This window comes from Amblyraja radiata, chromosome 5 (genome assembly GCF_010909765.2).
Source record: "Amblyraja radiata isolate CabotCenter1 chromosome 5, sAmbRad1.1.pri, whole genome shotgun sequence".
NCBI lineage: Eukaryota > Metazoa > Chordata > Chondrichthyes > Rajiformes > Rajidae > Amblyraja > Amblyraja radiata.
Window position 1 is genome coordinate 64,231,770 of NC_045960.1, and position 21,624 is coordinate 64,253,393.

At 38.5% G+C, this 21,624-nt stretch overlaps 1 protein-coding gene across 1 annotated transcript in view; it reads right to left on the bottom strand.

Moving 5' to 3' along the window:
* Window positions 1–719: 719 nt before the first annotated feature.
* The window catches only part of gtf3c2 (general transcription factor IIIC subunit 2), a 99,397-nt gene continuing 78,492 nt past the window's right edge, over window positions 720–21,624 (bottom strand). Inside the window, exons 15-18 of the mRNA XM_033021404.1 lie at window positions 18,406–18,534; window positions 17,106–17,312; window positions 9,076–9,180; window positions 720–5,487 (exon numbers count right to left, since the gene is read on the bottom strand). Of these exons, the coding sequence (XP_032877295.1) occupies window positions 5,314–5,487; window positions 9,076–9,180; window positions 17,106–17,312; window positions 18,406–18,534 (615 nt within the window). The 3' untranslated portion in view covers window positions 720–5,313. The remainder of the gene's footprint in view (window positions 5,488–9,075; window positions 9,181–17,105; window positions 17,313–18,405; window positions 18,535–21,624) is intronic.

Genomic DNA, 21,624 nt, shown 5'->3' on the forward strand with positions numbered 1-21,624 from the left:
CACTTAACATTGGGCAAACAAGATCTGTATGGATTTCTTGAGAGCTGAGCTTAATCACAAAGAAGTTGATCATAAATCAGTCTGAACAAGGGTTCTGAGCCGAAACACCATCTGTCCATTTCCCTCTACAGATGCTGCCTGTCGCACTGAGTTCTTCCAGCAGTTTGTTTTTTACTAAAGATTTCAGCATTTGCAGTCTTGTGTGTCTCCAAGCAAAGTAACAGGTTACCTGACTAGGGATGTTGCAACAAAACTTTGTTCTGACCTCACAGGACCTCCAGACATGCACTCTTCAGGCAGGACTGCAAGGGTGAGCCCCACCCCATCCTGAGGTTGGAATTAATGAATGTACGATTGTGCGCAAGTTCATTCTACTCAGGACAGACTGAGGCCTAAATATTTCTGTTTCATATGAATCAATTTCACATTGGAAAGCACTGGGCTGATAGTTAGAATTCGAAATAATTGAAGAACTTGCTGAGAAAACCACACATTTCCTGACCCCAGCTGGTAGTTTAAATCTCAGCGCCCCACCTTCTCTCTTGCCCCTCTTTCAAGATGTCAGGCTTTATTTCTTGGTGATTGGAAGACAATCTAGGCACCAAGAAATGCCCGTTTACGTATTGCAGTAACTTTGTCATCACTGCATCAAATGAAAGTCAAAACTTTATTTACTAAATGGGCAGTAAATTATCAAAATAAGCATAGGGAAAAAAACATTTAGAAAAATTAAAATGTTTAATTTAACTTCACGACCAAAGTAACATTTAAATATAAAAGGACATAACCACTCAGAATTAAAACCCGAGAATATCAGAGTATTAATTATACTCCAATTACTAAAGTACAGGTACATATTGACAAGAATCAAAACATAGCATTAGACAAGGTGAAATATCAATTGGAATGGATATATAAACTGTCCTTATCTTCATGGATCAGTAATCGATGAAAAATAAATAAATGGGCATATACTTTGGCTTAAGACACCAGAAACCATATTTCCCTTCTAGAAAATACACTCATGGATGAGAAGCAATAATTCCTACCTAAGTTTGTCTTTCCTATTTATGATGAACTTTCCATTAAAAAAAAATTAGAACTTGGATTGCACATCCATGTGGCCAGCACATAAATTTACTGAACCAGAATGTGATAGCAGAATGCAGCACTAATCTTAAAGGTGTAAGAATATCCTCAACACATATTTTAATAAATGACTTGCTTCATTACAACAGAACAAAATCTTACCAATGTGACGGATTCACTGGGTCATTTAAATGTAGCAGCCACAAAGACGATATTGGCCAATGGAATAATTTACAGAGTAAAACATCAGCCTGTATCATATTGCAACAAAGAGTTAAAATAAAAATCTGGGAGATTGCTGTATGAACAGTGCGCTAGACTTTCCAAATTAAAGTTGTTTTCAAGTGGGACATTTTCTGATCACCTGCAGATTTTATATAGGATTAACTTGGTATTTCTACAATAACACATATACAGATTAAAAAGATTGTTGTCTAGAAATGTCACCTCTGCTCTATTTTAATGAAACAGCATGTTCTCCTCTGCTTCCAAGTTACTGGATGATTTCCAGAAGCACAGTCGAAAATGCCACCATACATCATGAAACTGCCAATTGCCCAGATTATTTTTACAAGCTAAATTCTCCTAGTTTGAAAATCAGTTACCCAACAATAAAAATTCTACAATATAACAATCCTGCATGCCCAACAGATCAGTGCATCATAGACTGCGGCTTTCCTGAATGTGCAACTGTGAAATACTGGTGCAGAGAAGTACAATGGCTCAGAGAGAATAGTGAAACAAAAGTGAACATTTAAAAACAAAAGGCCACATCTTTAATGTCTGAAAAGAAATATTTAACACACTGTATCAGCAGCTGTATTTTCTGTCAATCTTTTAAATCCACATTTTAAAGGCGACTTTCATTCTACTCTTCAGCTTGCAGCAATCCATGTTACACGATGCTTTTAATCATTTCAGAACTCTTTAAAAAGTCAGATTAGTTGCGAGTGAAGTCCAAAATAAAAAAAAGGCATTGAACTTGACCAAAAAACATAAGTGGCAGTATGCTGGGTGGGAGGAAAGAGCAACATGGAATGTGATTTAAAAAAATTAAAATCTTACATTTGATATTTCCATCGCATAGCTCAGCCAAGTCAGATAAGGAGGATTTTCTTGGCGGTTAATGAAAGATGATGGTGTTGGGAAGGAAAATGATGTTGTTTTATAGTATAGTTAAATAAGACTATTTAAATTAGACTATGGACTTAATGTCTTGAAGGTGAAATTTTGTTCATTGAACTTTCAAGGCAGTTTACTGAATTCAGGGCTTACTGAAGAGATCTATAAAAAGTATAAATGAGATGAATACAGTTCACTAATCTAAATACTGTGCATTAATTTAAACCACTTTTAGTATATCCTAGCAATGGTGTGTTAGCATATCAATATTTTGAACTCGGATTGCCAGAATTACAATTACAATTTGCCAAGCGAGAATATTTGAGTCATATTATTCAAAAGCAGCAGTTCTCTGTGTCCCTCTGTGTCATCTTAGAAATTATTGACTGGTTGCAAAGCAGCATTGGCAGAGATCTGGGAACAACCTACTTTCCTGTAGCCTTGGGCAGATGTAAAAAGATAAAACAAAATATAAGAAATGCATTAAAATGTTATTTATATGCACCTAAAATGCAGCAGATCATGAATACATTTCCAATCAAGATTAGAAGGTGAAGAAATTAATTTATGAATATAAGGGAGACAGCATTTGGGGACAAAGCACTAGTATAGAGGCATCATGCCACCAGACACTCTCTGTGAAAATACTACATTTTAACAGCAATTTCCCTTCTGCTTACAATAATTTAAAAATAGATGTGAAGCTGTTTTATTTTGATGTATGTAATAAGGCCAAAGCAATCCAAGGCATTGCAGATCTGAATAGAATCAATTTACTAGGATAGGCAGTACCTTCAAAAATAAAGCAATTTAAAATATCATATACTTTCCACTGAGGAAAAAGCAGTTATGTATGACTGGTAGTTTAGATGATTATATATAGAAAGTGCCTGTCTCAATATCAGCTTCAGTGCACACAATAAAAGAGGACTAGATTGGGATTTTGCCACAACAGGGGAGGCAACCATTAACATTTTTACTGGCCAAAGGGAATTTAATATTTGATATAGATAGGCAATTTTTGTGCAAGAGATGTAGGAATTGATGTATATTTCAGACCACTCCATTTATACAACACAACTCCTGTGTGCAAATGTGTCATAAATGGACAAGGGAAGCAATGTTAAAACTGGGTCAAAGGTAGGAATGTGAAACAATTAAACAGTACCATGTGGTGACATTACAAAATCCACAAGTTCTGCATTGATTGTTCACAACAAAGCATATACGAAACGTGATGGAAAGTCTATTGTTTTCTGTGTTTGAGGTAGTTGTATAACAAGGTGCATCCAACTACATCAGCAAGATTCAGTTTTACAGATATGTGAATGCCCAATCTGCATGCAGCAGTAAGTAAATTAAATACACACAGCATAAAACAGAAAGCCAAGAGAAATTAAAAAGGTAATTATACCGCAGGTTGTATTATAATTATTATAAAACAAACATCACTTATACAAAACAACTTGAAAAACTACAAATTCTGAATTATTTTTTACAGGATTTCTTTTTTTGGGGGAGGGGATTGCAGGTGGAAAAAGGGAGATCAGGAACTGCTCAAAGCATTCTTTATAAAGGTTCACAGCTGAACAGCCAAATGTTACACATAGTGCATTATTTAACCTTGAAAAAGCAGTATGGAAATGACAGCAATGCTCAGTGTGAGCAAATTGACCATTGCCTGTTTTACAAATAGCCATGTTATAAAAATCATGAAATGTTGATCAAAATAGGAAAGGGAGTCCGTTTCCAGTAAATTCATTTAGAAGAAACTTCTTGCTAAATGTCATACTTATTCTATGAACAACCACACACTTAATGGGCTCTTTACCAGCATGCTTGACAAGTCACAAACTCCAACATCAGTCATACTTGAGGCTAATCATCTATGAGGAAAAAAGCAACGCAATCTGGGGGAAATTACACTTTTGTCCAAAATTAAAGGGACCTTTGTGGATGCATTCAGAGTGATATCAACTCCATGCCAACATCATAGCAATACAGCACAATCATTTAGTGAGGGTGCACCAAATTTTGCACCAAGCCCTGCAGACTCATCACTCACTTTATACTGCTAATTATAGTTAAGACCAGGAATAAATTTATTGCCATGCAAATATGTTTTATTTTACATGTATAATTGTAAAACCCAGGACTACTTACTGTACATAGACTAAAAGTTTAATTCAGTCTTCACAACAGCTATTTTTAGATAATCTGACCTGTTTCAAACAAGCCACCAACCATAGGACCAATTCTGAGACAAAACATAGCCATTTTCATCCAGATATTTTGATATTTTTTACCATATAACACAAATGCTGCCTTAATAAAGGGAAGGAGCTTAGCTTATTACAGAAGGCAAAAAAGCAAGGATCACTTGTTTCCAGTTCAATGTTTAAAAAAAAACTGCTGACAAAAATGATTGCATGACATTTCATGATTTTAACAACATCGATTTTGTAAAATAGTTCCTAGGAACTAAAACCTGTCAATCTTGTGAAATCAGAAATGCACCCTGTCTATTTTTGTTTAATACAATGCCAATGCTTCTCCCTACCACACAATATCTCATTAAGATTCAAGAAAATCGTCACATCAAAAGTGAAACTTTTTGACTACTAAATTTGAAAAATTGTTGGCAGAATTTGAGTTCTGGTGTTAAACATGTGCGAAACAGGGATCAGAGCATTAGTCACATGTACTCAATATCCAGATTCATTGAAGCTGACAGAACTAAATGCTGATGGGAAGTGTAAATGGTGACTGTTATGGCAATTTAGTGTCTGCAACCAAAGACAAGTTTCTACCCTATGTGTCTGATTCATTAGATTGAACTCCTGCAATACATTTAAATAAGACATTATTCTACACAACAAATTTTAGAAAAAACATACACAGCTGAACCTAGCAAACAGCATAGCTGTGCCGCATTCAGGTATTGTGTCCTGGTGGCACCCAGGAGCTGAGAGCTTTTGTCACGACTGCATCTGTTACTTGGAAAACTCAAAGTGGTGGCATATCAATACAAGAGTGGTAGCTTCATATTATGTTTACATTGCTGTTTCTACAGTGTGAATGATGTTTGAAAACATGAAACTCTCAGTTGCTTGTTACTGCAGGCTGGAACATAGAATTGAATTGTGCTTGGTATTCTTTGATCAACCTCCTGCTCACGTGTGTGTTAAGGCACCGCACACAGTGGGCTCGGACAATGCCAGATTGCCCAGCAGAGATCACCCATCCATGGGCATCCAGGTTGGGATTGAAACGGACCTGGTAGGGAAAAAAAATACTTGTCACAATTGTGTAAACTACTAAATATTAGGTTTAAATATGAAATCAAGTAAATTGGGAAGGCAAAGGACCTATTAAGAGAAAATATAACATAGCAAAACCAAATAAATGGCGAATAAATAAAATTGCTCCAGATAGTACAAATAAAAACACAGAGTTAAAATTGGCATGTAGTAAAAGTAATGCTGTGGTTGTTATGGGAGATTTCAACATGCAGGTAGACTGGGAAAATCAGGTTGGACCCCAAGAAAGGGACTTTGTAGAGTGCCTTTGTGATGGATTATTTGAACAGCTTGTATTGGAGCCTACCAGGGAGAAGCCAATTCTGGATTTAGTGTTATGTAATGAACCATGGCTGACAAGGGACGTCAGGGACAGTATAAAAATTAAAGCGAAGAAGTACAATGTATCAAAGATGAAAGGGAAGCAAGAGGATTGGGTAATGTTTAAAGAACAACAGAAGATAACCAAAAAGACAATACAGGGAGAAAAGATGAGGTACGAAAGTAAGCTAGCCAAGAATATAAAGCAGGATAGTAAAAGCTTCTTTAGGTATGTGAAGAGGAAAAAATTAGTTATGACCAAAGTTGGACCCTTGAAGACTGAAAAAGGCAAATTTATTATGGGGAACAAGGAAATGGCAGATGAGTTGAACAGGTACTTTGGATCTGTCTTCACTAAAGATGGCACAAACAATCTTCCTGATATAGTAGTGGCCAGAGGATCTGGGGTGACAGAGGAACTAAAGGAAATCCATATTAGGCAGGAAATGGTGTTGGATAGACTGATGGGACTGAAGGCTGATAAATCCCCAGGGCCTGATGGTCTGCATCCCAGGGTGCTTAAGGAAGTAGCTCTGGAAATTGTAGATACATTGGTGATAATTTTCCAATGTTCTATAGACTCAGGATCAGTTCCTGTGGATTGGAGGGTAGCTAATGTTATCCCACTTTTAAAGAAAGGCGGGAGAGAGAAAACAGGGAATTATAGACCTGACATCGGTGGTGGGGAAGTTGCTGGAGTCAATTATAAAAGATGAGATAGCTGAACATTTGGACAGTAGTAACAGGATCGGTCCGAATCAGCATGGATTTACGAAGGGGAAATAATGCTTGACTAATCTTCTGGATTTTTTGAAGATGTAACTAGGAAAATGGACAAGGGAGAGCCAGTGGATGTAGTGTACCTGGACTTTCAGAAAGCATTTGATAAGGTCCCACATAGGAGATTAGTGAGCAAAATTAGGGCACATGGTATTGGGGGTAGAGTGCTGACATGGATAGAGAAGTGGTTGGCAGACAGGAAACAAAGAGTAGGGATTAACGGGTCCCTTTCAGAATGGCAGGCAGTGACAAATGGGGTACCACAAGGCTCGGTGCTGGGACAGCAGCTATTTACAATATACATCAATGATTTGGATGAGGGGATTCAAAGTAACATTAGCAAATTTGCAGATGACACAATGCTGGGTGGCAGTGTGAACTTTGAGGAGGATGCTATGAGAATGCAGGGTGACTTGGACAGGTTGGGGGAGTGGGCAGATGCATGGCAGATGAAGTTTAATGCAGATAAATGTGAGGTTATCCACTTTGGTAGCAAAAACAGGAAGGCAGATTACTATCTAAATGGCGTCAAGTTGGGTAAAGGGGAAGTACAACGGGATCTGGGGGTCCTTGTACATCAGTCTATGAAAGTAAGCATGCAGGTACAGCAGGCAGTGAAAAAAGCGAATGGCATGTTGGCCTTTATAACAAGAGGAATCGAATATAGGAGCAAAGAGGTCCTTCTGCAGTTGTACAGAGCCCTAGTGAGAGCACACCTGGAGTATTGTGTGCAGTTTTGGTCCCCTAATTTGAGGAAGGACATTCTTGCTATTGAGGGAGTGCAGCGTAGGTTTACAAGGTTAATTCCCGGGATGGCGGGACTGTCATATGCTGAGAGAATGGAGCAGCTGGGCTTGTACACTCTGGGGTTTAGAAGGATGAGAGGGAATCTCATTGAAACATAAGATTGTTAAGTGCTTGGACACGCTAGAGGCAGGAAACATGTTCCCGATGTTGGGGGAGTCCAGAACCAGGGGCCACAGTCTAAGAATAAGGAGTAAGCCATTTAGGACGGAGACGAGGAAACGCTTTTTCTCACAGAGAGTGGTGAATCTGTGGAACTCACTGCCTCAGAGGGCGGTGGAGGCAGGTTCTCTGGATGCTTTCAAGAGAGAGCTAGATAGGGCTCTTAAAAATAGCAGAGTCAGGGGATATGGGGAGAAGGCAGGAACGGGGTACTGAATGGGGACGATCAGCCATGATCACATTGAATGGCGGTGCTGGCTCGAAGGGCCGAATGGCCTACTCCTGCATCAATTGTATATTGTCTCTTGTCTATTGAGTAAAACAAGTAAAAACAAAAAGGTTTATGTAAAATTCTAAGAGCTTACAAGCTACATGTTGGAAACCTGAAATAACAAAAAAAATGCTCAAAATACTTTGCATGTCAGGCAATATATGTGGAGAGAGAAACATAGATTTCAGGTCAATACTTAATCAGAAAAGCCCAGATAATACAAAAATGTAGGTGTGAACTTAAAAAGCAAAATAGAAATCTAAAATAGATGATAAACATGCATAACTAAAATCAAGAAATCATACGCAATTTTACAAGAAAAAGGTAAGTGGAGACCGTTTCTAACTAAATTGATTTAATCCACCCTGTTAAATATTTACTTGATCATTATTGATAGCTATTCTTTGTTGTATACGAGTAAAACGACATGGTTAACAACACTTAGAAGGTCCTTCTTTAAATCCAGGAATCTGATGGACATGTCTGAAGTGTAACGTTCGAAAATATAATTAGTCTTTGGATAATGTTTTGTAACTTCAACCGTGCAAAAGAGGGCTGCAAATAGCAAGTGTGTTCATTTAGTGTCAGATCATCAATACCCGGATGATAACATTCCAACGCTGCTATTACAGACTCAGACACTAGATTGTAAAAGTAAACTATTTTCTTTATACACCCCATTTGTTCTTGTCCATCTTAATGTAAAGTCAACAGTGATGACGAGGAAACACGGAGACGAGGAAACACTTTATCTCACAGAGAGTGGTGCGTCTGTGGAATTCTCTGCCTCAAAGGGCAGTGGAGGCAGGTTCTCTGGATGCTTTCAAGAGAGAGCTAGATAGGGCTCTTAAAAATAGCGGAGTCAGGGGGTATGGGGAGAAGGCAGGAACGGCGTACTGATTGGGGATGATCAGCCATGATCACATTGAATGGCGGTGCTGGCTCGAACGGCCGAATGGCCTACTCCTGCACCTATTGTCTATTGATTCAATATTGCACCAGCATACTAACTGTGAGCAGAATTGCCAATCCCTTTGAGTCCAGTTTCTGTGCTGTTCTATGTTCTATAATATGGAAAAAAGTGAGGAGCAATGCCTAGGCTTGTGAAATTTAGCTGAGCATCAACTTTAAAATACATTTTACAGTTTATATTAAAACATTTTGAATTTTTGTAGATTATTTTTGAAAAGCCATATGGAAACATTGAAATACTGATGTTCAACTTACCTTATGTACAGATTCCAGTGGCATTCTGTCAGGATATGTTTTTCCTTTGTCTATTGTCTGCATTCTCTTAAAAGGTCCTCTGGAAAATAAGTTCTTGAAACTTTTCTATAAAATATTTAAAAATATTTTGCAGGAGAGCAGATTTTTGCACTCAAAATACAGGATGAGTTTGGAACATACTTTGTTGCATTTACATTTGATACAGACACACTAGATAGTGAATTTGATAATTAAGTTTTCAATAATTGCATAAATAAAAGAAAACCAAAAGGGGTGGGAGAGGGGCTTTTGAATCACAGTTGCATTAAATTGATTTTTTTTAAATGCAAGAAGGTACATCTGGTTAAAGAAGCTACAACTTCTTCCCAGGAAATTGATTGACTAGGTAAAACAAGAGGTTGCCTGCTGCAAATGTAACTGTTCTTTAAAATTAATCTTGAATTAGTTTTCCAGATCAAGGGAAACTTGACAACTAAACGGAGGAAAGGATTGCTAAGTGCAATAGTGAAGAGCCTTCCTATTTAACCTTTATATTCAGTGTGCTTCCTTAATCGATGTACCCTCACACCCGTACACCTAGATGTGGGCCATCATAGACGTGACCTTCAATTCTTGTGATCTCCTTGACAAATCCTCAGATGTCACTAAATTGAGCTCATGCTCGGGCCTTTGATCTGGTTTCCAGCCACAGCTCTTGCCAATGTGGACCCCAATGACCCCCTGCAATGTGCACAAATTGGGCCGTCGTATTTCCTCTTGCCTCCAATATTACTCTCCCATACATTCTTCTTCATTCATTACCAATGTCATCCTACTTCCCTTCTATACACCCCATCACTGTGATCTTGGCTTATCATCCATAATCAGTACCCTGTTCCTGCCTTCTCCCCATATCCCTGGACTCCTCTATACTTAAGAGCTCTATCAACTCTCTCTTGAAAGCATTCAGAGAATCGGCCTCCAGTGCCTTCTGAGGCAGAGAATTCCACAGATTCACAACCCTCTGTGTGAAAAGGTTTTTTCTCATCTCCGTTCAAAATGGCTTACCCCTTATTCTTAAACTGTGGTCCCTGGTTCTGGACTCCCCCAACATCAGGAACATATTTATTGCCTTTAGCATGCCCAACCCCTTAATAATTTTATATGTTTCAATAAGATTCCCACTCATCCTTCTAAATTCCAGAATATACAAGCCCAGCCGCCCCATTCTATCAACATATGACAGTCCTGCCATCCTCGTGAACCTACGCAGCACTCCCTCAATAGCACGAATGTCCTTCCTCAAATTTGGAGACCAAAACTGCACACAATACTCCAGGTGTGGTCTCACTAGGGCCCTGTCCAACTGCAGAAGGACCTCTTTGCTCCTATACTCAACTCTTCTTGTTATGAAGGCCAACATGCCATTTGCTTTCTTCACTGCCTGCTTTACCTGCATGCTTACTTTCAGTGATGAACAAGGACTCCCAGATCGCGTTGTACTTCCCCTTTTCCCAACTTGACACGATTCAGATAATAATCTGCCTTCCTGTTTTGCCACCAGTGGATAACCTCACATTTATCTACATTAAACTGCATTTGCCATGCAACTGCCCACTTGCCCAACCTGTCCAAGTCACCCTGCATCCTCATAGCCTCCTCCTCACAGTTCACACTGCCACCCAGCTTTGTGTCATCTGCAAATTTGCTAGTTACTTTTAATCCCTTCATCTAAATCATTAATGTATATTGCAAATAGCTGCGGTTCCAGCACCGATCCTTGCGGTACCCCACTAGTTACTGCCTGCCATTCAGAAAGGGATCCGTTAATTCCTACTCTTTGTTTCCTGTCTGCCAACCAATTTTCTATCCATGTCAGTACCCTACCCCCAATACCATGTGCCCTAATTTTGCCCAGTAATCTCCTTTGTGGGACCTAATCAAATGCTTTTGAAAGTCCAGGTATACTACATCCACTGTCTTTCTCTTATTCATTTTCCTAGTCACATCCTCAAAAAATTCCAGAAGATTAGTCAAGCATGCTTTCCCCATCGTAAATCCATGCTGACTCGGACCAATCCTGTTGCAGCTATCCAAATGTGCTGCCATTTAATCATTTATGACTCAAGCATCTTCCCCACCACCGATATCAGGCTAACTGGTCTATAATTCCCTGTTTTCTCTCTCCCGCCTTTCTTAAAAAGTGGGATAACATAGCTACCTTCCAATCCACAGAAACTGATCCTGAATCTATAGAACATTGGAAAATTATCACCAATGCGTCCATGATTTCGAGACCACTTCCTTAAGTACCCTGGGATGCAGACCATCAGGCCCTGGGGATTTATCAGCTTTCAGTCCCATCAGTCTACCCAACACCATTTCCTGCCTAATGGGAATTTCCTTCAGTTCCTCTGTCACCCTAGATCCTCTGGCCACTAGTACCTCAGGGAGGTTGTTTGTGTCTTCCTTAGTGAAGATGGATCCAAAGTACATGTTCAACTCATCTGCCATTTCCTTGTTCCCCATAATAAATTCACCTGATTCAATCTTCAAGAGTCCAACTTTGGTCTTAACTATTTTTTCCCTCTTCACATATCTAATTCTTCCATAGGGAAGAAGGTATAGGAGTCCAAAAAATGTAACACACACCTATTCAATATATATATATATATACATATATATATATATATACATATATATATGTGCATGCATACATATATATACACATGTATATATAAATATGTATATAAATATTAATATATATATATATATATATATATATATGAAGCATAATTTTATTGGCCCATTGCATCAGTCTACTGTTACCCGAGTTTCTATAGTTCTTTTTCTCCTTCATACCCTTTGTATATCAGGTTGTGGAGTACACTGAATTTCTGTCAGCAATTCACTGGTAAAAAATGCATTTGCTGCACCCAACTGGCCTTTTGTGATCTATTTTGCTGGACCAATGTAGGTTCACAATGCTTATCTGTTCATTATCTGTTGAAATTCCACTTCGGATGGCTAGGTTGCAAACACTTACATTATATCACATCAAATCTGCATAACAGCTGCAAGGTTAATGATCCAAAACACAGTTCCCAAAATTCCTCGTTCATTTTTGGTCATTCAGCCAGTTATCAAAGGGTAGTTCAATAGCTCTGGGCATATTCTACATCAATGTTGCAAAATAGACAATCAGTGCAGTTTTCTTTTGGAAGGATGATCAACGACTGCGTAACCTAAAAATCTGTATGGTAGACAGCTATACGTTTAACCATATCTAACCATTAAACATGAAATGCCTGGCAACATTTAGCTGAATGAAAACCACAGTTTGTGTAAGTTTGCTTCTGAATTAAGTAAGCCTCAAAATGGTCCTTACATTTACTATTACAATTCATCATCTGTAAAAGAAACAGAATGTATTATTTTGGTCATCCTTGTGATACACTTCAGGTAACAGTAAGGACATTTCCAAGAATGTACAACGTCACTAAAAAGCCAGATATCAAAAGGCACTATCAATGGCTAATCTGACAGGCACTCTGTTGATTAAATGTCTCATACTTCATTAACTTAAAAATTAATCTCTCTCGCTCTGCCCAGGGCATGCCATCTGTTCTGTTCTATTCACTCCACAAACTTCCTGTTGACTGCAATACAGTGCAGAACAAATGTTTTTATTTTACAACTCAAAGCCTATATTATCCTCAGGCTACAAGCAATCCCATTCTGAATTTGTTTTCCTTTTACCTTTTGTTTTAAAGTAAAATATGCAATGTTTATTTTTTGCATACATATTTACAAATAGTACATTTGGGAAAGTTTAGCCTCTCAAAAATAATCTGTACCAACAATATTACACAAAATCATTTTTTTTGTTTGCAAGAAAAAGCAGCAGAACAGCCGCTAATTATAGCATCAATACACATCATGATAAAATATATCAGGATAGATTTCACATGTTTGGATAGTGTAGCCACCATCCTGTGCCCACCCTGAGCACTAATTCCCTGAGAATTAGTCTGCTTAATGATTGCTCACATTCCTGAATACAATCTTCACTGGTCATTGGGACTGACAATTGAAACTATGACACTGACAGAAAAGTGCATTACACACAAGCACTTCCTGCTATTTACCATTAGCCTCCCCAGGTTATGTCTTTTCACTCTACAACCAACCAAATTATTATTACAGGATCGAGGAACACCTTGATGCCTCCGTACTAATTTGATACCATCTGCTGAGTACTTCTCAGCTTTTATTGAAAGGGCATGTTAAATCAGCCTCCGTGGTTAATTTCTTTGAAATCAACAGATTAAAATCATATAATGTTCTTGTTTATTAATTCTGCTGCAATCTACATATCATTTAATTATGCTTTCTGTCCAGTCTCACCCCTGCATTCTGTAAGAGGTCCTATCATTAAATTATCACAATTTCTAACTGAATAAGGCATCACAAGAGACTTTCTTGTTTGCCTACAATCCCATCTACATGGAAAAATAAGAACCATTACAACATAGGAGCTGATACAGCCCATTGAGTTCATGTAGTTTCATGTGCAGTAATTTATACTGGCCCATGCCTCATACTTATCCCAAAGTCTTTCCTGACTTTGCCTCGAGAAAGAGAAAGAACCAGATCATTTCAACTCTCTACACATTTCATTTACATCCTCACTTTGCCTTTTACTCTTTGCTTGAAATGTGTGCTCTTTGGTCCTTGAACAATTTGCTAATTTTAATAGCTAATTATTAAATCTAAACCTGTTGTGATCTTATATAGCTCCCTTAAATCTCCTCTTTACAGTCAAAATCCCTCATCTCTGGAAATATTCTGGATACATTTCTTTTGCAACCTCTCTAGAAATTGACATACTACTTTGTGTTTCAAAAAGTCTCAACATATACTCCCTGCTTTAATATTCTGTGCCTTTAATGACTATAATTGTTTTCTAAGCATGTCCTACCAATTTCAAAGATATATCCATATACATCAAGGCCCCATTGGATTCTACATGAGCTACAGAACCATGCCATTTGGTTTTATTGTTCATACCAAAATATGTCACTTAACTTATTTACAGTAGACCACTTGGTCAATTTATGGCCTCTTTCAATCAATTTTTACCTTGTCATTGGTCACCATACCTCCACATTTTGTATTGCCTGCAAATTTTGAGAAAATACTCATTGCCCAAATCATTAACACGTCCTTCAGGAACAATTTTGTCTCTCATCTTTTCATATACAAAACAAAAATTTGCTATCCGATGTTCTGTTGTTTTCAAGCCAATCTCTTTATTAATCCATGCTGCCAATGGACTTCAATTTTAGGAACCAACCTTTAATGCAACACTTTATCAAATGACTTTTGAAAATTCACACATTAACTATAGCATTTTCTTCTGTAATTTTACTAAAATTAAAAAGATCCATTTAACCTTTAACAAATTATTGGTGGTTCACCTTCTGAAGTGCCTATTTATTTCCATGATTATCGCTTCTAAAAGCTTTTCCGTAACCAAGGTTTAACTCTTTAGGTTGTCAACAATTTTATTACACCTATTTTTGAATAAGGATGCCAAATTGACTATTTTCCAATCCTCTGGTACTTAAACTGTATTAAGGCAAGGCAAGGCAAGGCAACTTTATTTATATAGCACATTTCATACACGAGGCAGACTCAAAGTGCTTCACATAAAAACATGTCATACAATAAATGAAATAATAAAATGAAATAAAATAGAAGAACTAAAAGAAAAGAAAAACAAAATTAAAAATGCATTATAAAAAGTGCAAAAGTTAAAAGTGCAATGTAGTTAAGATTTAGCTGAAAGCTAAAGTAAACATAAAAGTTTTCAGTCTTATTTTAAAAGTGGTCAAAGTTGAGGCAAGTCTTAAATCTTCAGGAAGTTTATTCCAGCTATTTGTTGCATAGTAACTATAAGCAATTAATTAAGCAATTATTTATTAAGCAAAATAAAGGCAGGTTGTTCCGCAAATCTGTAATTACCAGCCACACTTCCCACAGCATCTTAAGATGCATCCCATCCTGACCAGGTGATCCATTTACTTTAGGTACAGACAACTCGACCAATACTATTGGAGAATATCGATCTCACCCTTTACTTCTTTAACTTCCACTTTTTCTGATAGATTGGGAGCATCCTCATAAGTTCATGTCATAAGTCAATCCCGTTCTCCTGCCTTCTCCCCATTACCCTTGACATGCTTACTAATCAATAATCTGTCAAACTCTGCCTTAAAAATACCAAATTACGTGCTCTCCACAACATCCGTGGCAATTAATTCCACAATTCATCATCCTTTGACTAAAGAAATTTCTCATCTTTCTAAAGGTACGCCTTTTATTAAGCTATAGAAGCATTCGTGGAAAGATCCTCTCCACATCCACTCTATCCAGGCCTTTCACTAATCGGTAAGTTTCAATGAAGTTCCCCCTCAATCTTCTAAACTCCAGCGAGAATAGGCCCAGTGCCGTAAAACACTCATCATACGTTAACCCAATCATTCCCGGGATCTTTCTTGTAAACCTCCTCTGAACCCTCTCCAACACCAGCACATCCTTCCTCAGATATGGGACCCAAAACTGGTCACAATACCCCAAATGCGGACTGATCAGTGCCTTATAAAACCTCAGGATTACATCCCTATTTTTATGTTCCAGTCTTCTCGAAATAAAGCATAACATTGCATTTGCCTTCTTTATTACCAATTCAACTTGCAAATTAACTTTTTGGAAATTCTGAAGTCCCTTTGCACATCTGATTTCTGAATCCTCTCCCCATTAACAAAGAATGCTTATTCCTACTATCAAAATGCATGACCCCACACTTTGGTATGCTGTAATCTATCTGCACTTCTTTGCCCACTCTCCTAACCTGTCCAAGTCCTTCTGCAGTCCCTGCTTTCTCTACACTACATGCCCCTCCACCTATCTTTGTATCATCCACAAACATTCACAAAGCCTTCAATTAGTTCATCCAAATCAATGTGAAGAGTAGCAGCCCCCGCACCAACCCCTGCAGAACATGGCTTGTCACTGGCAGCCAACAAGAAAAAAACACATTTGTTCCCACTCTTTGCCTTCTGCCATTCAACCAGCCTTCTACCCATGCTAGTATCTTCCCTCTAATAGCACAGGTTCTCATCTTATTTGCAGCCTCACCTGTGGCATCCTATCAAAGGCCTTCCGAAAATCCAAGTAAATAACACCCACTGACTCTCCTTTGTCTATCCTGCTATTTACTTCCTCAAATAATTATAACACATTCATCAGGAAGATCTCCCCTTCACACAATACTCTTCCATGACCAGGTATACTTTTTAGGTGTCTTTACGTTTTTTCCACTTACGTCCTCTACCTTTATGGACAGATTACCTGCTTGGTTTCTAATTGGTCATGCTTGTCCATTCCAATACTGATTGAAATATTCAATTATCATATTCTCTCATTTACTATTTCATACACTTCAGCTCATATTCATCATTCACTCTATTCTTTGCTTCTTCATATTTTCTCTTGCTTTTGATAATTGGGAAGGTGTTACTTTAGCTGCACTAACTCAAGGGCTAGAAATTGGGATGCACATAGAAACATGTAGCATTGTGCGGGGCCAGTTGATGAAGATATCAGGCTACCATATTCTGCCGCATGGTGAGAGGGTGTAAGCTGCCGCAGAGATCCTTCACCTATGCAAAATCAACTCTACAGCTGTGTTGAGAAACATATTTGGAATCGATGCAGTTGTGTGCGTGTGTGTGTGCAAGTGTGGGGGAAGGGGCGGGGTTGAGGGCAATAACCTATGGAGAAGGTTACAGTGGCAGGAAGGCAGTAGGTAGGTTATGAAATGGAAAGTATGAGAGATGATCATATGGTCCAAGGATATGTGGTTAGCGAGTGGTCAGAAACTCAACCACGCTCTATAGCTATTACATGTTTGACCTCTTCCAACTATCACATTGCATAATATTAAGTTGAACACAAATAGATAGTGCTCAAATTATTTTGCTCACCAGGTCGGTGTCATCAAACACCACGTAATATTTCTTCACTGTCTCACTATATGTCTTTGGTTCAGCAATAGGGCTGGAATTTAACTCTTCTTTCTCTTTTCCTGAAGATCTTTTTTGAATCTTGGCCTCCTTCTCTTTTTGATTTGAACAGGCAGCTGAATAGTTGCTTGTAGTACAGCGATCAACGAGGTCAGCTTTATAAATAGGCTGCACCAAAATAATGATTATTAAGCAAGAGTACAACAAAAAAAAGCTCAAGATTTCTTTGAAGTATGTCTTAACATTTCATTTCAAAGTCTATCATTGAGTGAAGGAATGAAGGATTTTTTTTCTATTGCTCGCTGCTTGAAATGATTTGAAGTCTTAATCTAGTTCCTAGTTGGTTTTCACTGAAAGCACTTCATCTATCAGCAAAGACTACACGTAGGAAAAATTTGGGTAATACAACATTAGTTTGGGTAATACAACATTTAAAAAAATTATTATCCTTACTTATTGGACAACACGTGTATCGGAAACCTACTTCTGCACTATATTGACAGACAAGGTCTAGACTCAAAATAAACATCAATTTCCCAGAGTAATAAAAAATGCATAATCCCAAAATATGATTGAATTAGAATTTAGAACTATAAAAAATGTTATTTAATTTTTTCTTACTTTTAGTACTTCTTGGTTGAGCTAACATGTGCAAAATGTAACTTTCACACTGGTCCTTGTAAAATACTCAGTCTACTTTGTTTTCATACATGTAGAATTCATTCATAGTTGGAAATGCATTGTCCCTCATGAAATTTAAAGTTCAGACATTTGAAATTAATTGTTACAGTGAGCACTATTAATTAAGACCAATTAACTTGCTTTTAATGTACCAGAAGAAATTGATAGATTGTTTTATTGGTGCTTGCTGATTCACTAGTCTGCACAGGGCTCCCAATCTGAAACATATTTGTTCATTTCCTTGCAGTTTCTGCCTGACCTATTGATTTCCTCCAGCAGTCTGTTTATAACTGGAACTTGTTTTGCTTTCCTAATGATTCTAACATTCTCCTGTTATGTTGACAAAGGTTCTTGTAATATAAAACCAAAGTTACCAAGCTTACCACACTAGCGCACCAAGGTGAAATATTGTTACAGTCTCTGATTAAATAAAATACTTGATAATTTGTAATTTACCATGCTGCCATTTTAATTAATATTACTTGTATAGAGCTTATAGCTCCAAATACTTGGCACCATTAAACCATATTAACTGAACTAGACTCTTCATGGTTGTTTTTCATGTCTCTTGAATACTCACAAATCGACGCTCATTAGGTCGCTTGATGTTCATGGTATTGTTCATACAGTCTGGAAGGATGACAGCGATTACTTCTCCTGTATTGTCTCCAGACACACAGGTATTTAGCCAATCTGAACCAGAAATACTCTACAGGCAGAATACAAGGAAATGTTTTTTAGAAAACAGACAAATGTAACGAAAGTGTGTGTGCGTGTGTGTGTGTGGTGTGGTGTCTGTTTGTCTGTCTGTCTGTGTGTGTGTGTGTGTCTGTCTGTCTGTCTCTGTGCGTGCATGCACACACGCACAAGATTAAGCCACTTGGCTTTCATGCCTGTCCCAGTTCCTTTGTGCCAGATCCCCATATTCCTCAATCTCCTCACCTTTAAATTAACTAGCCTCCACACCTCTTTGGGGGTAGAACATTCCAGGGATTTGTTGGCTTTTGTGAGGAGAATTTTTAAATGACAGGGCCCTTACCTTGAAACCATGTCCTCACATTCAAGAATCTCTGACAAGTGAAAACATCTTGACATCTACCTTGTCAAGCCCCTTACGATCTTGTATGTTTCAATAGGATCATTCCTCATTCTTTTAAATTCCAAAGAATTTGGATCCAACCTATTTAGCCTTTCTTGATCAGGCAGTATACTAATCCCAGAAATTAGACTATTGAGTCTCCTTTGGACTCCCTCCAAAGCTACTATATCCTCCCTTAGTTTAGGGGAGATGTGCGCCATAGTCCGGTTAAAGCCTCACCACACTTGTACAACTGTAACAAAACTTCCCCATTTTTAAACTCCAATCCCTTGCAACAAACGCAAGTAGCCACTTTGGTTCTCATTCAAACTCCCTGCTGACTTTTTGGATTCACACATTCGTAGTCTCTTTACATTTATATAATAATGTGCCTTTTGATTCCCTTTTCTAAAGTGCATGACCTCACACTTATCCCACATTAAACTCCATTTGCCAACATTTTGCCCACTTAATCTATCTATATTCCATTGTAGTGACAATATCACAACATGGCCCTTCCACCCATTTTCATGTCATCAGCACACTTGGCTACCTTACATTCTTGTCCCTTCTCCAGGTCATAAGTGATAGGAGCAGAATTAGGCCATTTGGCCCGTCAAGTCTACTCCACCATTCAATCATGGCTGATCTATCTCTCCCTCCGAACCCCATTCTCCTGCCTTCTTCCCATAACTCCAGACACCCATACTATTCAAGAATCTATCTATCTCTGCCATAAAAATATCCTTTGACTTGGCCTCCACAGCCTCCCGTGGCAAAAAATTCCAGATTCACCACCCTCTGTCTAAAGAAATTCCTTCTCATCTCCAACCCAAAGGAATGTCCTTTAATTTTGAGGCTATTACCTCTAGTCCTAGACTCACCCACTCGTCAATACATCCTCTCCACATCCACTCAATCCAAGCCTTTACTATTGGGTAATAACTAGTCATTACCTCCTCGGCAACTTGAGCCTCGGTGGCGGTGGGGCCTCGCGGCCGATGAGCGTGAGGGAGGAGGGTAAGACAATGGGGACCCGGCATGAGGGGATTGGCGTGAACAACAAAGGGGACCTCCGTGGGGAGTCCTCCGTGAAGAACAATGGGGACCCGGCGTGGGGGGACCGTTGTGAGGGACGGTTGGAGAACAAACGGGGGACCCAATGTGGGGGGGGCACTCTAGTTTAAAACCCCCTGTCCAGAGGATGTCTGTGTTTGTTTGTTTGTTCCAGTGAAGGTGCTGTGCACATGGCAGCCAGCCAACAGTCGCTTGTCTTTTTCTTTTTGTTTTCACTTTTAATTTCAAGTTTTTGTGTACCTTGTGTGTTGTGACTGCCGGCAGACCAATTTCCCTCCAGGGATGAATAAAGTTTTATTGTTTTGTATCGTATTATGTAACTAGTAAATACAGTGCCCTCCATAATGTTTGGAACAAAGACACATAATTTATTTATTTGCCGTTGTACTCCACAATTTGAGATTTGTAATAGAAAAAAATCACTTGTGGTTAAAGTGCACATTGTCAGGTTTTAATAAAGGCCATTTTTATACATTTAGGATTCACAATGTAGAAATTACAGCTGTGTTTATACAAAGTTCCCCCATTTCAGGGCACCATAATGTTTGGGACATGGCTTCACAGGTGTTTATAATTGTTCAGGTGTGTTTAAATGCCTCCTAAATGCAGGCATAAGAGAGCTGTCTGCACCTTAGTCTTTCCTCCAGTCTTTCCATCACCTTTGGAATCTTTTATTGTTGTTTATCAACGAGGATCAAAGTTGTGCCAATTAAAGTCAAAGAAGTCATTATGAGACTGAGAAACAAGAATAAAACTGTCAGAGACATCAGCCAAACCTTAGGCTTACCAACTATTTGGAACATCATTAAGATGAAAGAGAGCACTGGTGAGCTTACTAATCGCAAAGGGACTGGCAGGCCAAGGAAGACCTCCATAGCTGATGACAGAAGAATTCTCGCTATAATAAAGAAAAATCCCCAAACACCTGTCCGCACATCAGAAATACTCTTCAGGAGGCAGGTGTGGATTCGTCAATGACCACTGCCCGCAGAAGACTTCATGAACAGAAATACAGAGGCTACACTGCAAGATGCAAACCACTGATTCACTGCAAAAATAAGATGGACAGGTTACAGTTTTCCAAGAAGTACTTAAAAGAGCAACCACAGTTCTGGAAAAAGGTCTTGTGGACAGATGAGACAAAGATTAACTTATATCAGAGTGATGGCAAGAGCAAAGTATGGAAGAGAGAAGGAACTGACCAAGATCCAAAGCATACCACCTCATCTGTGAAACATGGTGGTGGGGGTGTTATGGCCTGGGCATGTATGGCATGTACTGCTGAAGGTACTGGCTCACTTATCTTCATTGATGATACAACTGCTGATGGTAGTAGCACAATGAATTCTGAAGTGTATACACACATCCTATCTGCTCAAATTCAAACAAATGCCTCAAAACACATTGGCCGGCGGTTCATTCTACAGCAAGACAATGATCCCAAACATACTGCTAAAGCAACAGAGAGTTTTTCAAATCTAAAAAATGGTCAATTCTTGAGTGGCCGTCAATCACCTGATCTGAACACAATTGGGCATGCCTTTTATATGCTGAAGAGAAAACTGAAGGGGACAAGCCCCCAAAACAAGCATAAGCTAAAGATGGCTGCAATGCAGGGCTGGCAGAGCTTCCCAGAGAAGACAC